The 15,594-nt window shown below is 36.6% G+C and overlaps 1 protein-coding gene across 1 annotated transcript in view; it reads right to left on the bottom strand.

The window, feature by feature from the left end:
* Window positions 1-15,594, bottom strand: part of LOC103552493 (zinc finger protein 30-like) — a 66,584-nt gene that overhangs the window by 47,779 nt on the left and 3,211 nt on the right. The window contains exons 2-4 of the mRNA XM_070559516.1: window positions 14,131-14,213; window positions 12,146-12,272; window positions 10,981-11,076 (exon numbers count right to left, since the gene is read on the bottom strand). Coding sequence (XP_070415617.1) covers window positions 10,981-11,076; window positions 12,146-12,272; window positions 14,131-14,187 — 280 coding nt within the window. The 5' untranslated portion in view covers window positions 14,188-14,213. The remainder of the gene's footprint in view (window positions 1-10,980; window positions 11,077-12,145; window positions 12,273-14,130; window positions 14,214-15,594) is intronic.

The following is a 15,594-nucleotide window of genomic DNA, read 5'->3' as shown; positions in this document are numbered from 1 at the left end:
TATGTTCAGGTATTTAAAGGGAAATTTCAACATAGTGTGATAAGAAAAGGGATATTAAAATAAACCAAATGACACTTTCAGAGAAAAAAGTACAATATCTGAAATGAAAATTTCCTTGGATGAGATTTAAAAAGTAACTAGATATTAAAGAAGCAAAGATGAGAGAACATAAAGACAAAGAAATACAATCTATTCAAATTGAAATAAAAGAAAAATGACACGGAAAAAAGGAAAAAAATTTCAAAGATCTATGGGACAATATTAACAGGTCTATCATACGTATAATGGAGACCCAGCAAGAAAGGTGAGCATTTATTTGAAGAAAAAAATAACTGAACCAAGTCGCCAAAATGTATCTATATTTGAAATAAAATAGAAATCCACATATCAAAGTTTAAGTTCAGTAAATGCTAAGCAAGATAAACACCCATATAAAATGCACACACCAAGACACTAAGCAATTGCTGAAAACAACAAAAAAACAGAATCTTAAAAGTAATCAAGGAAAAAAGACACATTTGATACAGAGGAATAAGGGTAAGAATTACCATAAAATTATACCAGTCAAATAGAAGATAAAAACAAAAACAAACGCACAGAGACAGAGACTGTATTGGTGCATACCAGAGGGGAAGCAGGGAGGGAGAAGGGAGAAAGGGGTGATTCACATGTGTATGGTGATGGATGGTAATTAGCCTCTGGGTGGTGAACAAGATGTAATTTACGCAGAAATCAAAATATAATGATGTACACCTGAAATTTATATAATGTTATAAGTCAAAATTACTGCAATTAAAATAAAGTAAAAGAAATTATACCAGCCAGATGGCCAGTGAACAATATCTGTAAACTGCTAAAAAGAAAAAATTTCAACCTAGAATTCCATACACAACAATATCTGTCAAAAAATAAAGAATAAAAACTTCCAAAGACGATGAAAGAATTAATCAGTAGCAGACCTACATTACACAAAATGGTAAAGGAAGTTCTTAAGCAGAAGAAAAATAGTACTACATAAAAAACGCGGATCTAGCAGTCGGCCCCATGGCCAAGTGGTTAAGTTTGCAGGCTCCACTTTGGCCACCCAGTGTTTCGCCAGTTCAAATCCCGGGCACAGATATGGCAGCGCTGATCAAGCCATGCTGAGGTGGCATCCCACAAGCCACAACTAGAAGGACCTACAGCTAAAAAGTACAAGTATGTACTGGAGGGCTTTGGGGAAAAGAAGAAGAAAAAAGAAAGAAAGAAGAAGAAGATTGGCAACAGTTGTTAGCTCAGGTGCCAATCTTAAAAAATAAATAATTTTTAAAAAGTGGGTCTATCTAACAGAATGAAAAACATAAGAAATCGAAAATATGTGGGTAAATTGAAGACATTTTATCATTGAATAATTTCTTCTAAAGTTAAAGGAGTGAGAGTTTGAAGCAAAACACATAATGCATATACAGAGGTATCAGAGAGGATGGACTCAGGAGACGAGTTAATAAGTAAATTGTAGCAGGAGGTGGTTAAAAAGTCTACATAAGGCTGTCACTTCTCAGTCTGCTTCTGGAACTTCCAGTTAGCAGGGCAGGCAGCTGGACAAGAAAGTTGGACGTGAAGTGAGGGAAGCAAGAACAAAGGAGAATCTTAGAAAAACATGGACTGGAACCGGCGCTGACATCGTGTGTCCTCCAATCCTCCCACTTTGACGATGGGGGAATTCTGCAGGAGAGGCTAGTGCCTTTGTCATGGAGCTAAAGACTTCACATGTCCCAAGGGGTACAGAAGCTGAAGGAGGAGCTCTGGCAGGGACTGGGGAAGCCAGGTTCAGCTGCTGCCGCCTGCCAACATGGTTACCAAGCTGTTAAGTGACCACACACGTGAGCTCCAAGATAATGTCCTGAGCCCACTGACAGGCCAAACAGAAGAACATGGTTTCTGCTTCGTTTTTACCTTGCCAATGTCACCAGAATGTCTCTAGTGGTCCAGGGTAACCCAGAATTATACAGAAAAGGAAATACAGAGAAATGTTTCAGTTGAGCTATTTTGACAAGAAAAACACACTACAAGAGTGGCCACAAGTACCTTCTTAAATGGCAGAGGAAGGTTTCCGAAGGCTTAGAGAGATTGCAACAGCTTAAGTAAAACAATGTATTCTGGCATTTGTCACATGTAGAAACAACCCAAAAAAACATGACAACCACAGGACAAAAGGCATGTACTAGAAACGGAAGCAGACTGTTGCAAGAACCTTACACATAATATGTAATACTACTTGTGGCCGATTGTGATGTTAAAGATGCACACTATAAAGACTAAAGTAACTTAAAACAAGGGAATATTTTAATAAACTAATAGTGTAGATAAAATAGAATTCTACAAAATACTGAACTGAGCCCAGAGAAGCAGGAAAAGATAAAATAATATTTAAACTTAAATCCAATCATATTTATAAAAACACTGAATGTAAATATTCTCCACACTCCATTTAAATTAGAACGAGATGGTTAATTTAGACGAAAACACGAAAGCAATTATATGCTGTGTATAGCATTCCCATTTTAAATATAAAGATACTAAGAGATAAGAGGAAAAGGATGGTACTAGATATACCACAAAGATGATATGAAGAAGAAAATTGGAGTGTATGTACAAATATCAAGGTACCAATACAAGAAATGAAAGGGGAAGAATCACCAAAGATCTTTAGATGTTTAAAGGATAATAAAGAAATATAAAGACAACTATGTCTATAAATTTCACGTTTTAGATTAAATAATTCCTGAAAAGATATAACTTGCCAAAATTGGCTCAAAAACAAATAGAAAATCTGAATAATCCCACATCGATTATGTTAACTGAATTCATTACTAAAAACTTTCACTCAAAGAAAATTTGAAGCCTGGATTGCTTCACCAGTAAATTTTATCAAACTTTTAAGGAATAATAATACCAATCTTACCCCAACTCTTTCATTAAAAGGAGGATTTGAGAATACTTCTCAACTGATTTTATAATGTTATATACCAGTTTACACTTGATACCAAAATCTGAGAAAGATACTACATTAAAAAATTATAGACCAATATCAATCACAAATGTACACATAAAAATATAAGTAACCTGAATCTAGCGATATATAAAAAGTGAGTTTAACCCAGGGAGAAATGGTTGGCTAAGATTCAAAAATCAATCAAGATAAAATTTAACTCACTCATTAATAAAATATTAATATTAATAAAAGATAAAAACCATATGATCATTTCATCCAAGAAGAGATACAGATGGTAAGTAAACATATGTAAAGCGCTCAGCATCATTAGTCATCAGAGAAAGGCACATTAAAACTCACCATAGCAAGTACTGGTAAAGAAACCCACCAACTAGAACGCTAAACACTTCTGGTGAAAGTAAAATAGCACAGGCACTCTAACAAGAGTTTGGCAGATTCTTATAAAGCTGTCACACTTAGAATATGACCGAGCCTTCCCAATCCTAGAAATGACGCTAGAGAAATGAAAATTTATGTTCACACGTAAATCTAAACACAATGTTACTAGCAGCTTCATACATAGTCAGCAACATCTGAAAAATAATACAAACGCCCTTCAATTAGTGAATGGATAAACTGTGGGATCCATACAATAGAATACTATTCGCCAATAAAAAGGAACAAACTATTGCTACACAATACTGCTGAATTCCACAAGCATTAAGGTAAGCGAAAGAAGCCAGACTCAGAAGATACATACGATTCTATTTATACGACAATTTGCAAAAGACAAACAGTAGGGACAGAAAATACATGAGCGCTTGCTAGCTGTTAAGGGTAGGTTTATGGTTTGTCCACTCAGTGGCAGAATCGGTGAATTTTTTGAGGTAACAGAACTGCTCTGTATCCTGATTGTGGTAGTAGCTATAGAAATACATGTACTTGTCAAATCCCTCAGAACTATACACCCAAAAAAGTGAATTTTACTGAATGTAAAGCTTTGAAAAATAATTACTTCAATAGATTCAGATAAAGCATTTGACAAAATTGAACACCCATTTATAGTAAAGAAATTGCAGCCAACTACAAACAGAAGAAAATTACCTCCATTCCATAAAGGTCACATATAAAAAACCTACTGCAAGACTTCCACTTTCCACGCCAACATGACAAACACAATAGACACCCAAAACAGGCACACGTCCATACAATGATTTCACTTTAGACAAAGGCGCCAAAGCAATCCAATGGGGAAAAGAAAATTAATTGTTTTAAACGGTGCTGGAATAACTGGATATTCATAGGGCAAAACATGAGTCCTGAAACGTACTCACACCATAATCAAAAATTAACTCAAAATGGATATAGATCTAAACATAAAAGAAAAAAATTATAAAAGGTCAAGGAAAAACAGGCAAAAAACACTGCCACGTTGGGGCAGGTAAAGATTTCTTGAATAATATATGAAAAACAAATCATAAAAGAAGTATTGATAAATTGGAGTACATGAGAATTAAAAACTTTTGCTCCTTGTAAGATATTGTTAATAAAATTAATAGGTAAGTCACATTCTGGGGAAAAATATTTTTAATGTTACAGAAGGACTAGTATCGAAAATAAAGAACAGTTGCTCTTCAAACATAAGAAAATAATGTTTTCAAATGGATAAAGATTTGGACAAACACTCCAAAAAATATGAATTAAAGTAAATGAAAGAAGCTCAAGATCCTTAGTTATCATGGAAATGCAAATTAAAACCACAATAAGACATCACTACATGCCAACCAGATATAGAATTTAAAGTACTGACAAGACTAAGGATTGGAAAAGATAGGGAGTAAGTGGAAAAGAAGCAGGTAAAATTCCCAAAATTGTTACACATGCAGTTACTACCCAACAATTCTACTCTAGGTATTCATACTATAAAAATAAAAATATATGCACATACAAGAATTTGCACACAAATGTTCATAACAGCTCTACTCATACATAATAGCCCCAAACTGGAAACAACACAAAAGACCAGCAATAGGTAACCAGAAACACAAATTATGTATGTAGACATACATAAAAATTTGTAGGGTATATCCATACAAAACAATACTACTTAGCAAAAGAAATGAACAAACTACTGACACACACAACAATACAGATGTATCTCAAAATCATTACATTGACCAACAAAGCAAAACATAACAGTACATAAGGGATGATTTCATATTTAAAAAACTATAGAAAAGGCTAATCTAATCTACACTGACAGAAAGTTGGTCAGTGTTGGTTTGGATTTGGGTGGACATGGGGATGAGAATTGATCAGGAAGGGAAACAATGAGAATCTTTCACATAACATAAATGTTGTATATCTTGATTATAGTGGGAAATTTGGGTTTTTTCCACTTTTTGGCTATCATACACAATGCTATGAACACCCATTACAAGTTTTTGTGAGATGTACGTTTCCAATTCTCTTGAGTATGTAGCTAGCTACGAAGGAAACGGATGAGAAGAAAAGCCTACCCTTTGGTAGCTTGCAAAATAAGTAAATCACAGGGCATGCCAGAAGGTGGAAATTGCTAAGGAAGAAAATGAAGTTAGAAAGGAGGCTTGGGAGAGCTGGGAGAATGGCTCATTGCAAAACCCCACTAAAAGGGTGATATTTGGGCAAAAACAGAAAGGCTGTAAGGGAGTGCACCCTACTGAGCTGTAGGGTAACTCCAACTTTAATGTTGCAAGGAACCAAGAGACTACTTTCCCATGTGGCTGACCGTTTTACATTCCCAATAGCAACACACAGGTGTTCCAATGTCTCCCAATCCTCACCAGCACTTCTTAATCCACTTTCGTCACTGTAGCCATGCTGGAGGGTGTGAAGTTGTCAGTGTTTTTGATGACCATTTCCCTAATGACTAATACTGTTCAGTCATCTTTTCACGTGCTCATCGAAGAGTCACAAACCTTCTTTGGAAAAATGTCTATTCAAGTTAGTTGCCCAACATTTTATGGGGTCAGTTTGTCTTTTTGTTCTAGCTGTAGGAGTTCTTTATAAATTCTGACTACTAGAACCTCGTAGGTATGATTCCCAAGTATTTTCTCCCATTCTGCATGTTGACTTTCCATCTTCTTGACTGTGTCCTGTGAATCCCAAAACTTTTTAAGCTTTATGATGACCTACTTATCTATTTTGTCTTGGTTGCCTGTGTTTTTGGTGTCATATTAAAAAAAAAAACAAACCCTAATTGAAGGTCACAAAGATTTACTCATATACTTCCTTCTAAAAGATTTGGTTTAAGCACTTACATTTAGGTCTTTGATCTAATTTGTGTTAATTTTTGTAGTTGGTGGAAAGTGGAAGTCCAACTCCATTGTTTTGCATGTGAATATACACTTGACCTAGAACCATTTGTTGAAAAGATTCTTCCCCTCCTCCACTTCCCTCAATGAACGGGGTTGACATCCTCCTTAAAAAAGTAAATGACCATACATATATTGGTTTATTTAAGGACTCTCAACTAAATTCCACTTATATACACGTGTTCATCATCATGCCAGGACCACACTGCTTTGATTACTGCAGCTTTGCAGTAAAGTTTGAAATTAGAAAAAGTGATTCCTCTTACTTTCGTCTTTCTAAAGCTTTCTTTTTTTTTTTTTCACAATTCTGGATCCCTTGTACTTCCATATAATTTTTAGGATCAGCTTGCCAATTTCCATAATCAAGCCAGCTGGGATTTTGATACGGATTGTGGTGAACATCTACATCAACTGGGGAAGTACCATCTTAACAATATTAAGTATTTTGTTTCCTTAATATGGGATGTCCTTCCATTTATTTATATATTCTTTTCTTTCTTGATATTTTTAGTGTTCAGCCTTACACTTCTTTTATTAAATTTGCTCCTAATATTTTAATCTTTTTGATGCTACTGTAAACAGAATTCTTTGCTTAATTTCACTTTTGGATTATTAATTCCAAGTGTACAGAAATATAATTGGTTTTTGTATACTGATCTTGTATCCTGCTACCTTGCTCAACTCATGTATTGGCTCTATTTGTTTTTCCTGTGGATTCCTTAGGATTTTCTATATACCAGATCATATCACAGACAAAGAGACCTAGTTTTGTTCTTCTTTTCCAATCTACATGACTTTTATTTCATTTTCTCGCCTAATTGCCCTAGCTACTAATGCTGAATAGAGGTGTTAGAGTGGTTATCCTCTTGTTCCTGATTTTACGGGAACATCTTTTAGTCTTTCACCATTAAGTATATTAGCTGCATTTTGTAGTCGGCCTTTATCAGGTTGCAGAAGTCTTCTACTCCTACTCTGTTGAGAGTTTTTATCTTGAAAGGGTACTGGATTTATCAAGTGCTTTTCCTGCATTTGTTGGCAGGATCACGTAGCTTTTTACCTTTAGTGACAAGATGTATTACATTAATTCATTTTCCTTTATTGAGTCAACCTCATTTGGTCATGATGTATAATCCTTTTTATATGTTGCTGCATTTGGTTTCGTAGTTTGGCTGAACCTTTTGCATATATCCTCATAAGAGATATTGGTCCATAGGTTCCCTTTCTTGTCTTTGCCTGGTCATGTATCATTGTAACACTGGCCTCAAGGAATGAGTTGGGAAGTGTTTGCCCATCTAGGATTTTCAAAAGAGTCTGTGAAGGACTGGTGTCAATCCTTATTCAAATGTTTGCTAGACTCCAGATGGGAAGTTATCTAGGTCTGGCCTTCTTCTTGTAGGAAGTTTTTGGCTTATTGCTTCAATATCTTTACTTGTTCTATATATTTATTCAGATTTTCCATTTCTTCTTGTTTCACAGGTGGTATTTGGTGTATTTGTTGGAATGTGTCCATTTCTTCTAGGTTATCCAATTTGTTGGCATTCAATTATCCATAAATTTCCCATACACTCCCGTTTAGGTTTTGTAAGTTCAGTAGAAATGAGTCCTCTTTCATTCCCCATTGTAGTAACTTGAGCTTTCTCTCTTTTTTCTTCTTCCGTCCTAAGGTTTATCAACGTTCTTTAACTCTTCAAAGAACAAACTTTCAGTTTGTTGGTGCTCTCTATTAATTTTGTGTTCTCTATTTCATTTACCTGTATTCTAATCTTTATTATCTCCTTCCTTCTGCTTGGTTTGGGTTTAGTTTGCTCTTCTTTTTCTTGACTCTTAAGGCAGGTTATTGATTTAAGATCTTTTTTAATAGAGGGGTTGACAGCTATAAATTTCCTTATTAGCACTGCTTTACTTTAATCCCATAAACTTTGTCATGTTGTGTTTTAATTTTCATCCATCACAAAGCATCTCCTAATTCTATTTGTCATTTCTACTTTGACCCAGATTACTTAAGGGTGTGCTGTGTAAATTCCACATATTAAATTTTCCAAATTTCTTTCTCATTAATTTTTCATTTCAGTCTACCTTGGCCAGAGACTATACTTTGTATAATTCAGTCCTTTTAAATTCATTGAGACTTGTTTATGGCCTAACATATGCTCTATCCTGAAGAATGTTCCATATCCACTTAAGAAGAATGTAATCCCGTGTTGCTTTTTTTTGAGGAAGATTAGCCCTGAGCTAACTACTGCCAATCCTCCTCTTTGTGCTGAGGAACACTGGCCCTGAGCTAACATCCATGCCCATCTTCCTCTACTTTTTTATATGTGGGACGCCTACCACAGCATGGCTTTTGACAAGCGGTGCCACATCCACACCCGGGATCTGAACCGGCAAACCCCAGGCCGCAGAGAAGTGGAATGTGGGAACTTAACCCCTGTGCCACCAGGCCAGCCCCAATACTGTTGTTTTTTAGACAGAGTATCCCACCAAAGTGTGTTAGGCCTACTAACTTTATAATTTTCTTAAAATCTTCCAGTGACTTCATGATTTTCTGTCTGGTTGTTCTATCTATCATGGAAAGTGAGATACTGTAGTCTCCAAAATTATAGTTGAATGTTCTACTTTTTCCTTAATTCTGTTGAGTTTTAGCTCCATATAGTGTAGAGCTTCTTCACTGATACATATTTGTTAGTGTTACATTGTATTGATGGAATGACTCATACTATTACAAAAATATCCTTCTTTGTTTCTACTAACAGGCTTTTCCTTAAGTCTATTTTTTTTGATATTAGCAGCACTCCAGCTCTCTTTTGGTTACTTTTTGCATACTCTAACCTTTTTCCATCATTTATTTTAACCTATTTGTGTTTTTGACCCTAAAACGTGTTTCTCAGAGATAGAACCTTTTTTGTTTTTAATCCAGTCTGTCAATGTTGGTCTTTTAAATGGAGTATGTACTTAGTTTACATTTAATTACTGATAGAATTTATGCCTGAAATTTGGATACTTATTTTCTATATGGTTTAGATGTTTTTCCCCCATTCTAAAAATTATTGCCTTCTTTGGGGTTAAACAGATATGTCCTAGGGTATCAATTGATTTCCCTTACTGTTTCTTTTGCTACATAACTTTTTTAGTTATTTCTTAATGGTTTCTTCGGAATTACAATTAACATCTTAATCTATAACAATCTAGATCAGATTAATACCAACGTAATGACAACAGTATAAAAAACTATGTTCCTGAATATCGCCATCCCTTCTCGAAGTCATGATAATTTAAATGCTTAGATAAAGAAGAGGGAGCTCTACAATCCCAAATTTAGAAAAAGTATTCAGAATTTGATTCTTTCCTCAAAATCGAGGAAAACTAATCTCAAATAAAATGACCAAAAAAACGGCCGAAATACAAGTTCCATACGAGAAGTTAAATTCCTAAAGATAATGATAGTTGTAGAGACAATATAAATACATCTAAAACAAATGCCTTCACAACAGGGGAAAACTACCATGCTATTGAAAAACATAGTAAAAGATAAGAAAATAGTTTGAAATATAAAAGATCATAAACATGAATTAGAACTCAGAATTAGGTAATAAAGATGACAAGAAAACTTCAAATAAATGAAAAAGAAATAATACCAACCTAGAAAGAAATATGAGAATAAATTCACCCGATAAATGTTAACACAAAAAGAATTAAGAAATATTTGGATACGAAAATGAGTAACAAATCTATGGTTGTTTCATCTAGGCTTCTGTGTAAGTCTTACAATTAAGGAAAAGGCAAAAATGTTTTATAAAAAACCTCAATCGGATTAGGGATCCTAATTACTCTTAGAAAACAATTTTAATTCTTTTTAACAAACCACAATGTCTTATAGGATCTGATCCTTCCTGACATTCTAGCTTCACATCCTGTCAGGCACCACTCACTAACTCTGATCAACCTGCCACTCCTCAAACACACAAACCTCATCCCCCTTGAGGGCCGTAGGTTCACTCTCCTTGGAATGTTCTCGCTCACATACTCAAAACGCCTGAGCCCTTACTTCACATCTCTGCACAAACGTCACCTTCTCAGAAAAGGGTTCCTGACCCTGCGACCTCACCTAAATGTGCTGTGTTCTTGGTTAGGGTCCTTCATAACGTATTTCACTGCCTGATATTACTTATCTATTTATTTGTTGTCCCTAACACAGTATGATCCCATCACTGCAGAAACATTCTCTGCCCTACTTATTATTCCTGGATTGACGGTGCCACGTGCAGGGCCAAACTCAGAGGATTCCAATATTTGCCAGATACAGGAATTAATGTAATTTTAGACAATGGAGTCACACCGAAAAAGAGGATCTGGAAAGAATTTCGGTCCAAACTATGTACAGGCAAAATGGCTACACTGCGGAAGAAGGAGAGTGTCGAGCACTAAACTGGGAGGGAAATACGAGAAAAGTAACACGACGAATGGTTAATGAGGTTAAGATGAAGTTCACTGGGTGTCTCATTCTGAGATATTTCCTTCCCCCATCACAAGCCTGTTCTTCACAGAGAAGGGAGCTTCCCAAGCAGGGTTCGCAGGATGTGTTTACCAAGTGTGTCCCCCACTTGGGCCATCACTACACAGAGGACTTCTCCTGCCTGACTTGCTCTCACTTACCTGGACACCATCTTCTTGTTTCTTCCCTTACAACCATCCAGGGCTCCTTTCCTTGCTCCAATAAGGTAATTACACCTGGCTTAGAAATGGCATGACCTGCTTACAGAGAAAAAAAAAGCCACAGGATAGAGAAATAGTCACTAGTCAAGACTTAAAATTATAATTACTATAATCAAAAGATCATAATGATATTCAATATTTGAGAGAAAAATGAAAGAAGTAAAGAATAAGAGATCAGTTTTTGTTATACTGTTTGTTTAAAATGTAAACTCATATGGCCTTTAACACTAGAGAACAAGCATAAAGATAGTGAAAACACACTCTGGAGCCTGGGATCAACTCCTGTTTGTTGTCTTCCACTTGGGTATGACCTTGGGCAGTTCACTTAAACCCACTGCACCTTAGTATTCTCATTTATAAAATGGGGGTGATAGTAGCACTGTTGGGGGGATTAAATCAGTTAATACTCCCAGTTAGTTTAATCAGATCACATAATGTGCCTGCCTACACAGTAGTCACAGCGTTAGCTATTAACATTATTAATGACATGCTCTGAAGTTCCTAGAGTACACAAGAAGAGACAGCTATTGGACATTCATTTCATTTTAACTGTAATTTTCATGGATCATGACTCAAAACCACACATCAGACCAACTGTGTCTTAGGAAACAGATTGCTTTTGGCACTGTTTTAAATGAATTCCAAATACCCAGTCCACCACTACATGAATTACAGAGGCTCTTCTGATAATGAGAGCAACTCAGGACCCGCTCTCAACCCGATATCCCTAGAAGTGGCCCAGACAATAAAATGTATTACAGCAATGTGGAGCACAAACGAACGAGAAACCTGGATCCTGTGACAACGGTTTGACAACACATGCCGCAGACTGCTAATGGAGCTGCTTGGTCAGTAGGGAAGAGAGGCAAATACAAAGACAGAACAGAGGGAGCTAAGAATGTTACTGAGGGACAGGGAAGATGGAGGTGTTTAATGGAGTTGCCATTTCTAACCCTGACATAGCTTGAACCATTTTTTCGGGAGGAGGGAAAACAAATTTAGCTAGTTTCTTGAAAAGCCACCCTGAAAATCGCAGTGGAAAAAACACATAGCCGATACAACAGATTCTAAATTAATCTAAATTATCTGAGGCGGATAAACATACCCAGTGAGAGCAGGTTTCTATAGTTCTCCATCATCACGTCCTGGTACAAAGTCTTCTGAACAGGGTCGAGACCTTCCCACTCCTGCTGAGAGAAGGCTATGGCCACATCGCTGAACGTCAATGATCCCTGAAACAGGAAATACATGCATTACTGGGGAAACTGAAGACAATATTTTCAACGTGGGAGCAGAGGAGATGAAGGACTTCTATGCAGGAAAAGAGCAATCTGGAAAACCTGTAGGCTGGAAATCTATGATGTAGGAGGAGACTGAAGCAGAATGCATACATATTTTTAAAGAAGCCTGCTGGTATAGGCAAAACGCCTTCGATACTCTGGGATACTTCTAAATATCAAAATCTTTTGGAAAAGGAGAAAATAATAATGCTTCCCTACTAAATAAATAAGTGTATACAAGAATAATGTAGAAATGCTACCTGCCTCATAAATTCTCAATAAATGTGGGTTATTGAGGAATACTTTTCTTTGAAGGGAAGAGAGACATTTAACCATGGGATGTTTTTATTCAAACTTTAGAAAATTGCATAAAATTAAGACTTCATTCAAGCATCACCTACTTTACTACGTCAAATCTTACCATCAACATTTGACTTGCTTCACTAGATCCATGTATTTTTTGGCACGTGACATTGTATTTTATGGATGTATCATATTTAATAATTTATACAGTTAGATGCACAATTTGGAAAGTCTTCCCCAATTCCAAGATTCTGTTTTCACCTATTACATATGCCATTCAGTTCTGTTGCCATTTACCATCTCTCACTAAACACTTCCTTTATTCTGACTGTGGGAGGTAACTTCACTGGTTACCAATGAGCTCCACCTCCTGGTGTTTACGTCTTTAGGAAATCCTCTTCCTTTCAATGTGGGCTGAACCTAGCAAGAGTAATTTGCTCCTAACAAATAGAATATAGTAAACGTGATGGAATGTCACTTCCAACACTAGGTTATAAAAGACTATGATTTCCACATTGCTCGTCCTCTCTTGCTGTCTCACTTGCTCACTCTGAGGAAGCCACCTAACATGCTGTGAGCCACCCTCTGGAGAGGCCCACATAACAACAAACCAAGAACAGTCTCCAGCCAGCACCTACTGAGGAAGTGAGGCCCCCGGTCCAATGGCCCATGAAGCACTGGATCCTGTCAACAACCACTTGAGTGGGCTTGGAAGCAGATCTGCCCAAAGTTGAGCTCTGAGATGACGCCAACCCTGACCGACACACTGACGGCCTTCTAAGAGACCCAGAGTCACGTGCAGACTCCTGACCCTCTGAAACTCTGAGATAAATGCTTACTGCTTTATGACACTATGTTTCAGGGTAATTAATTATACAGTAATAGATCATACATTGAGTTAAAGGATACTGAAGAAGGTTGGTCAATTATACAGATGTCACCCAAGCTAAGCTAATTCAACAACAAAATAGCCTCATGTCTCATCGTTTTCCTACCAAATTCACGAGCTCCATGTTAAAAGCCCCAATCATACACTAATCCATACCAAGATGAGATCTCACCCTACATTAAGATTCAGGTCATTCAATGACAAATTTCACCTCATCTTCTGGAAATGTCAGGTATGCAGAATATGTCAGTCTTATTGTGGACAGTCAAACAGAACCACCGTCTGCATCTCACCATACTGCAGACCTGACCCGCACTGCATAAAGCTTTACTCAAAGAACTGAACTGCTTCACTACTCCATGCCTGCCCTCAACAGAAGAATGGGCACTTAACATATGCTGAACAACTCAGTCAATAATTACATGAACCCCAGTTACTTAAGAATGGGCCACACAGAGGGGGCACCAGGTAATCTGGCATCATTGCTCTGTGGAACAAGAGCTGGGAAGCAGGTTATTTGCGGGGCCTTTCTTTTAGGAACTGCAGGAAAATTGATGAAAATACCGATATGACCTAAAAAACACACATATTTCAATAAGGAGATAAACATCAACTTACATGGGCCATGGTTTTAGACCTGCAAGAGCTGACCAGTCCTTTGGGTTCCTCTGCCATTAGAGCAGAGTCCACAAATCCCGGACCTGGGAGAAGAGAAAGACCTTGAGACCAGCTGTGCTTTAGTGTCCCCGCAGGAACGGACTTAATGTTACCACTATGCTCTTCCACAACATGTTCCCAATCACCTCATCAATATGTCTTTTTAGGTACTGTATTACTCCAAGTATTACACGTTCCAGACTTGGCATAGTGCAGACAATTAAAAGAAGTATGATTTCTTCTTTCCAGGACTATGAAGGGGATTTTATTTGTTGAAATGGTGAAACTGCAGAGTATGTTTCAATTTCTACACATTTTACAAGGCAGTATTTGCAGGACACAATAATTTTAATTCTATCTCATGAAAAATTTATGAACACACACAAAAGCAGAGAGTAATAATATTATGAACTGTGATACGTCTGCCACCTAGTTTCAACAACTACTAATCTTTTGTTACGCTTCCTTCATCCGTCTTTTTTTTTCTTGTAGTATTTTAAAACACATCCCAGAGATTTCCCATTATTTTGCCATTTTTTCTGTAATTTCACCCTTAAATATTTCTCTAAAAAATAAGGATGTCTTCTTACATAATCACAATACCAGTATCAAAAGAAGTATTATTTCCTTAATATAATCTAAAATTCAGTCCATCTTCGAAGGTCTTCCAACTGTCTCATAAATGTTTTTATACTTGGTTTGTTCAAATCAGGATCCAAATAAGTTACACTCTTTACATTTAATAGTTAAATTTCTTAAATCCATTCTTCTCTTTAGATTTTCTTTTCAAGATTTTTGCTTGTTATATAAACCAGCTCGGTAGTCCTGGAGAGTATCCCACATCCTGGGTATTTCTGATGCTTTCTTGTGGTGTCATTTAAATTGTTCCTTTATCCCTGTATTTCCTATTAACTTTAAGATCAAAATGCTTGATTAGATTCTGCTTCATATTCTTTTGCATAAATAGGTCACAAGTGGTGCTTTGTACTTCACAAAGCATCACATCAAGAAGCATATGTCTGCTGACAGACTTTTAGTGATGCTAAGATGGACTTATGAGCTTAGACGGGAGAAGTCCAATCTTAAAGGAAGTATTATTTTTCACCAAAAAACACCACTTCTAGAAAATTTTTAAAGGAAATAACTATGGAAGTTCACAATGTATAAGCACAAGGATGTTCATCAGAGAATAATTTCTTTTGAGGAAGATTAGCCCTGAGCTAACATCTGCTGCCAATCTTCCTCTTCTTGCTGAGGAAGACTGGCCCTGAGCCAACATCTGTGCCCATCTCCCTCTATTTTATATCTGAGATGCCTCCTACAGTATCGCTTGATAAGCAGTGCGTATGTCCACACCAGGGATCCGAACGGGCAAACCCTGGGCCCCAAAGCAGAGAATACAAACTTAACTGCTGCGCCACTGGG

This window comes from Equus przewalskii, chromosome 9, assembly GCF_037783145.1.
Source record: "Equus przewalskii isolate Varuska chromosome 9, EquPr2, whole genome shotgun sequence".
NCBI classification, from domain to species: domain Eukaryota; kingdom Metazoa; phylum Chordata; class Mammalia; order Perissodactyla; family Equidae; genus Equus; species Equus przewalskii.
Note: the sequence above shows the minus strand (reverse complement) of the source record. Positions and strands in the feature narration are given on the sequence as shown.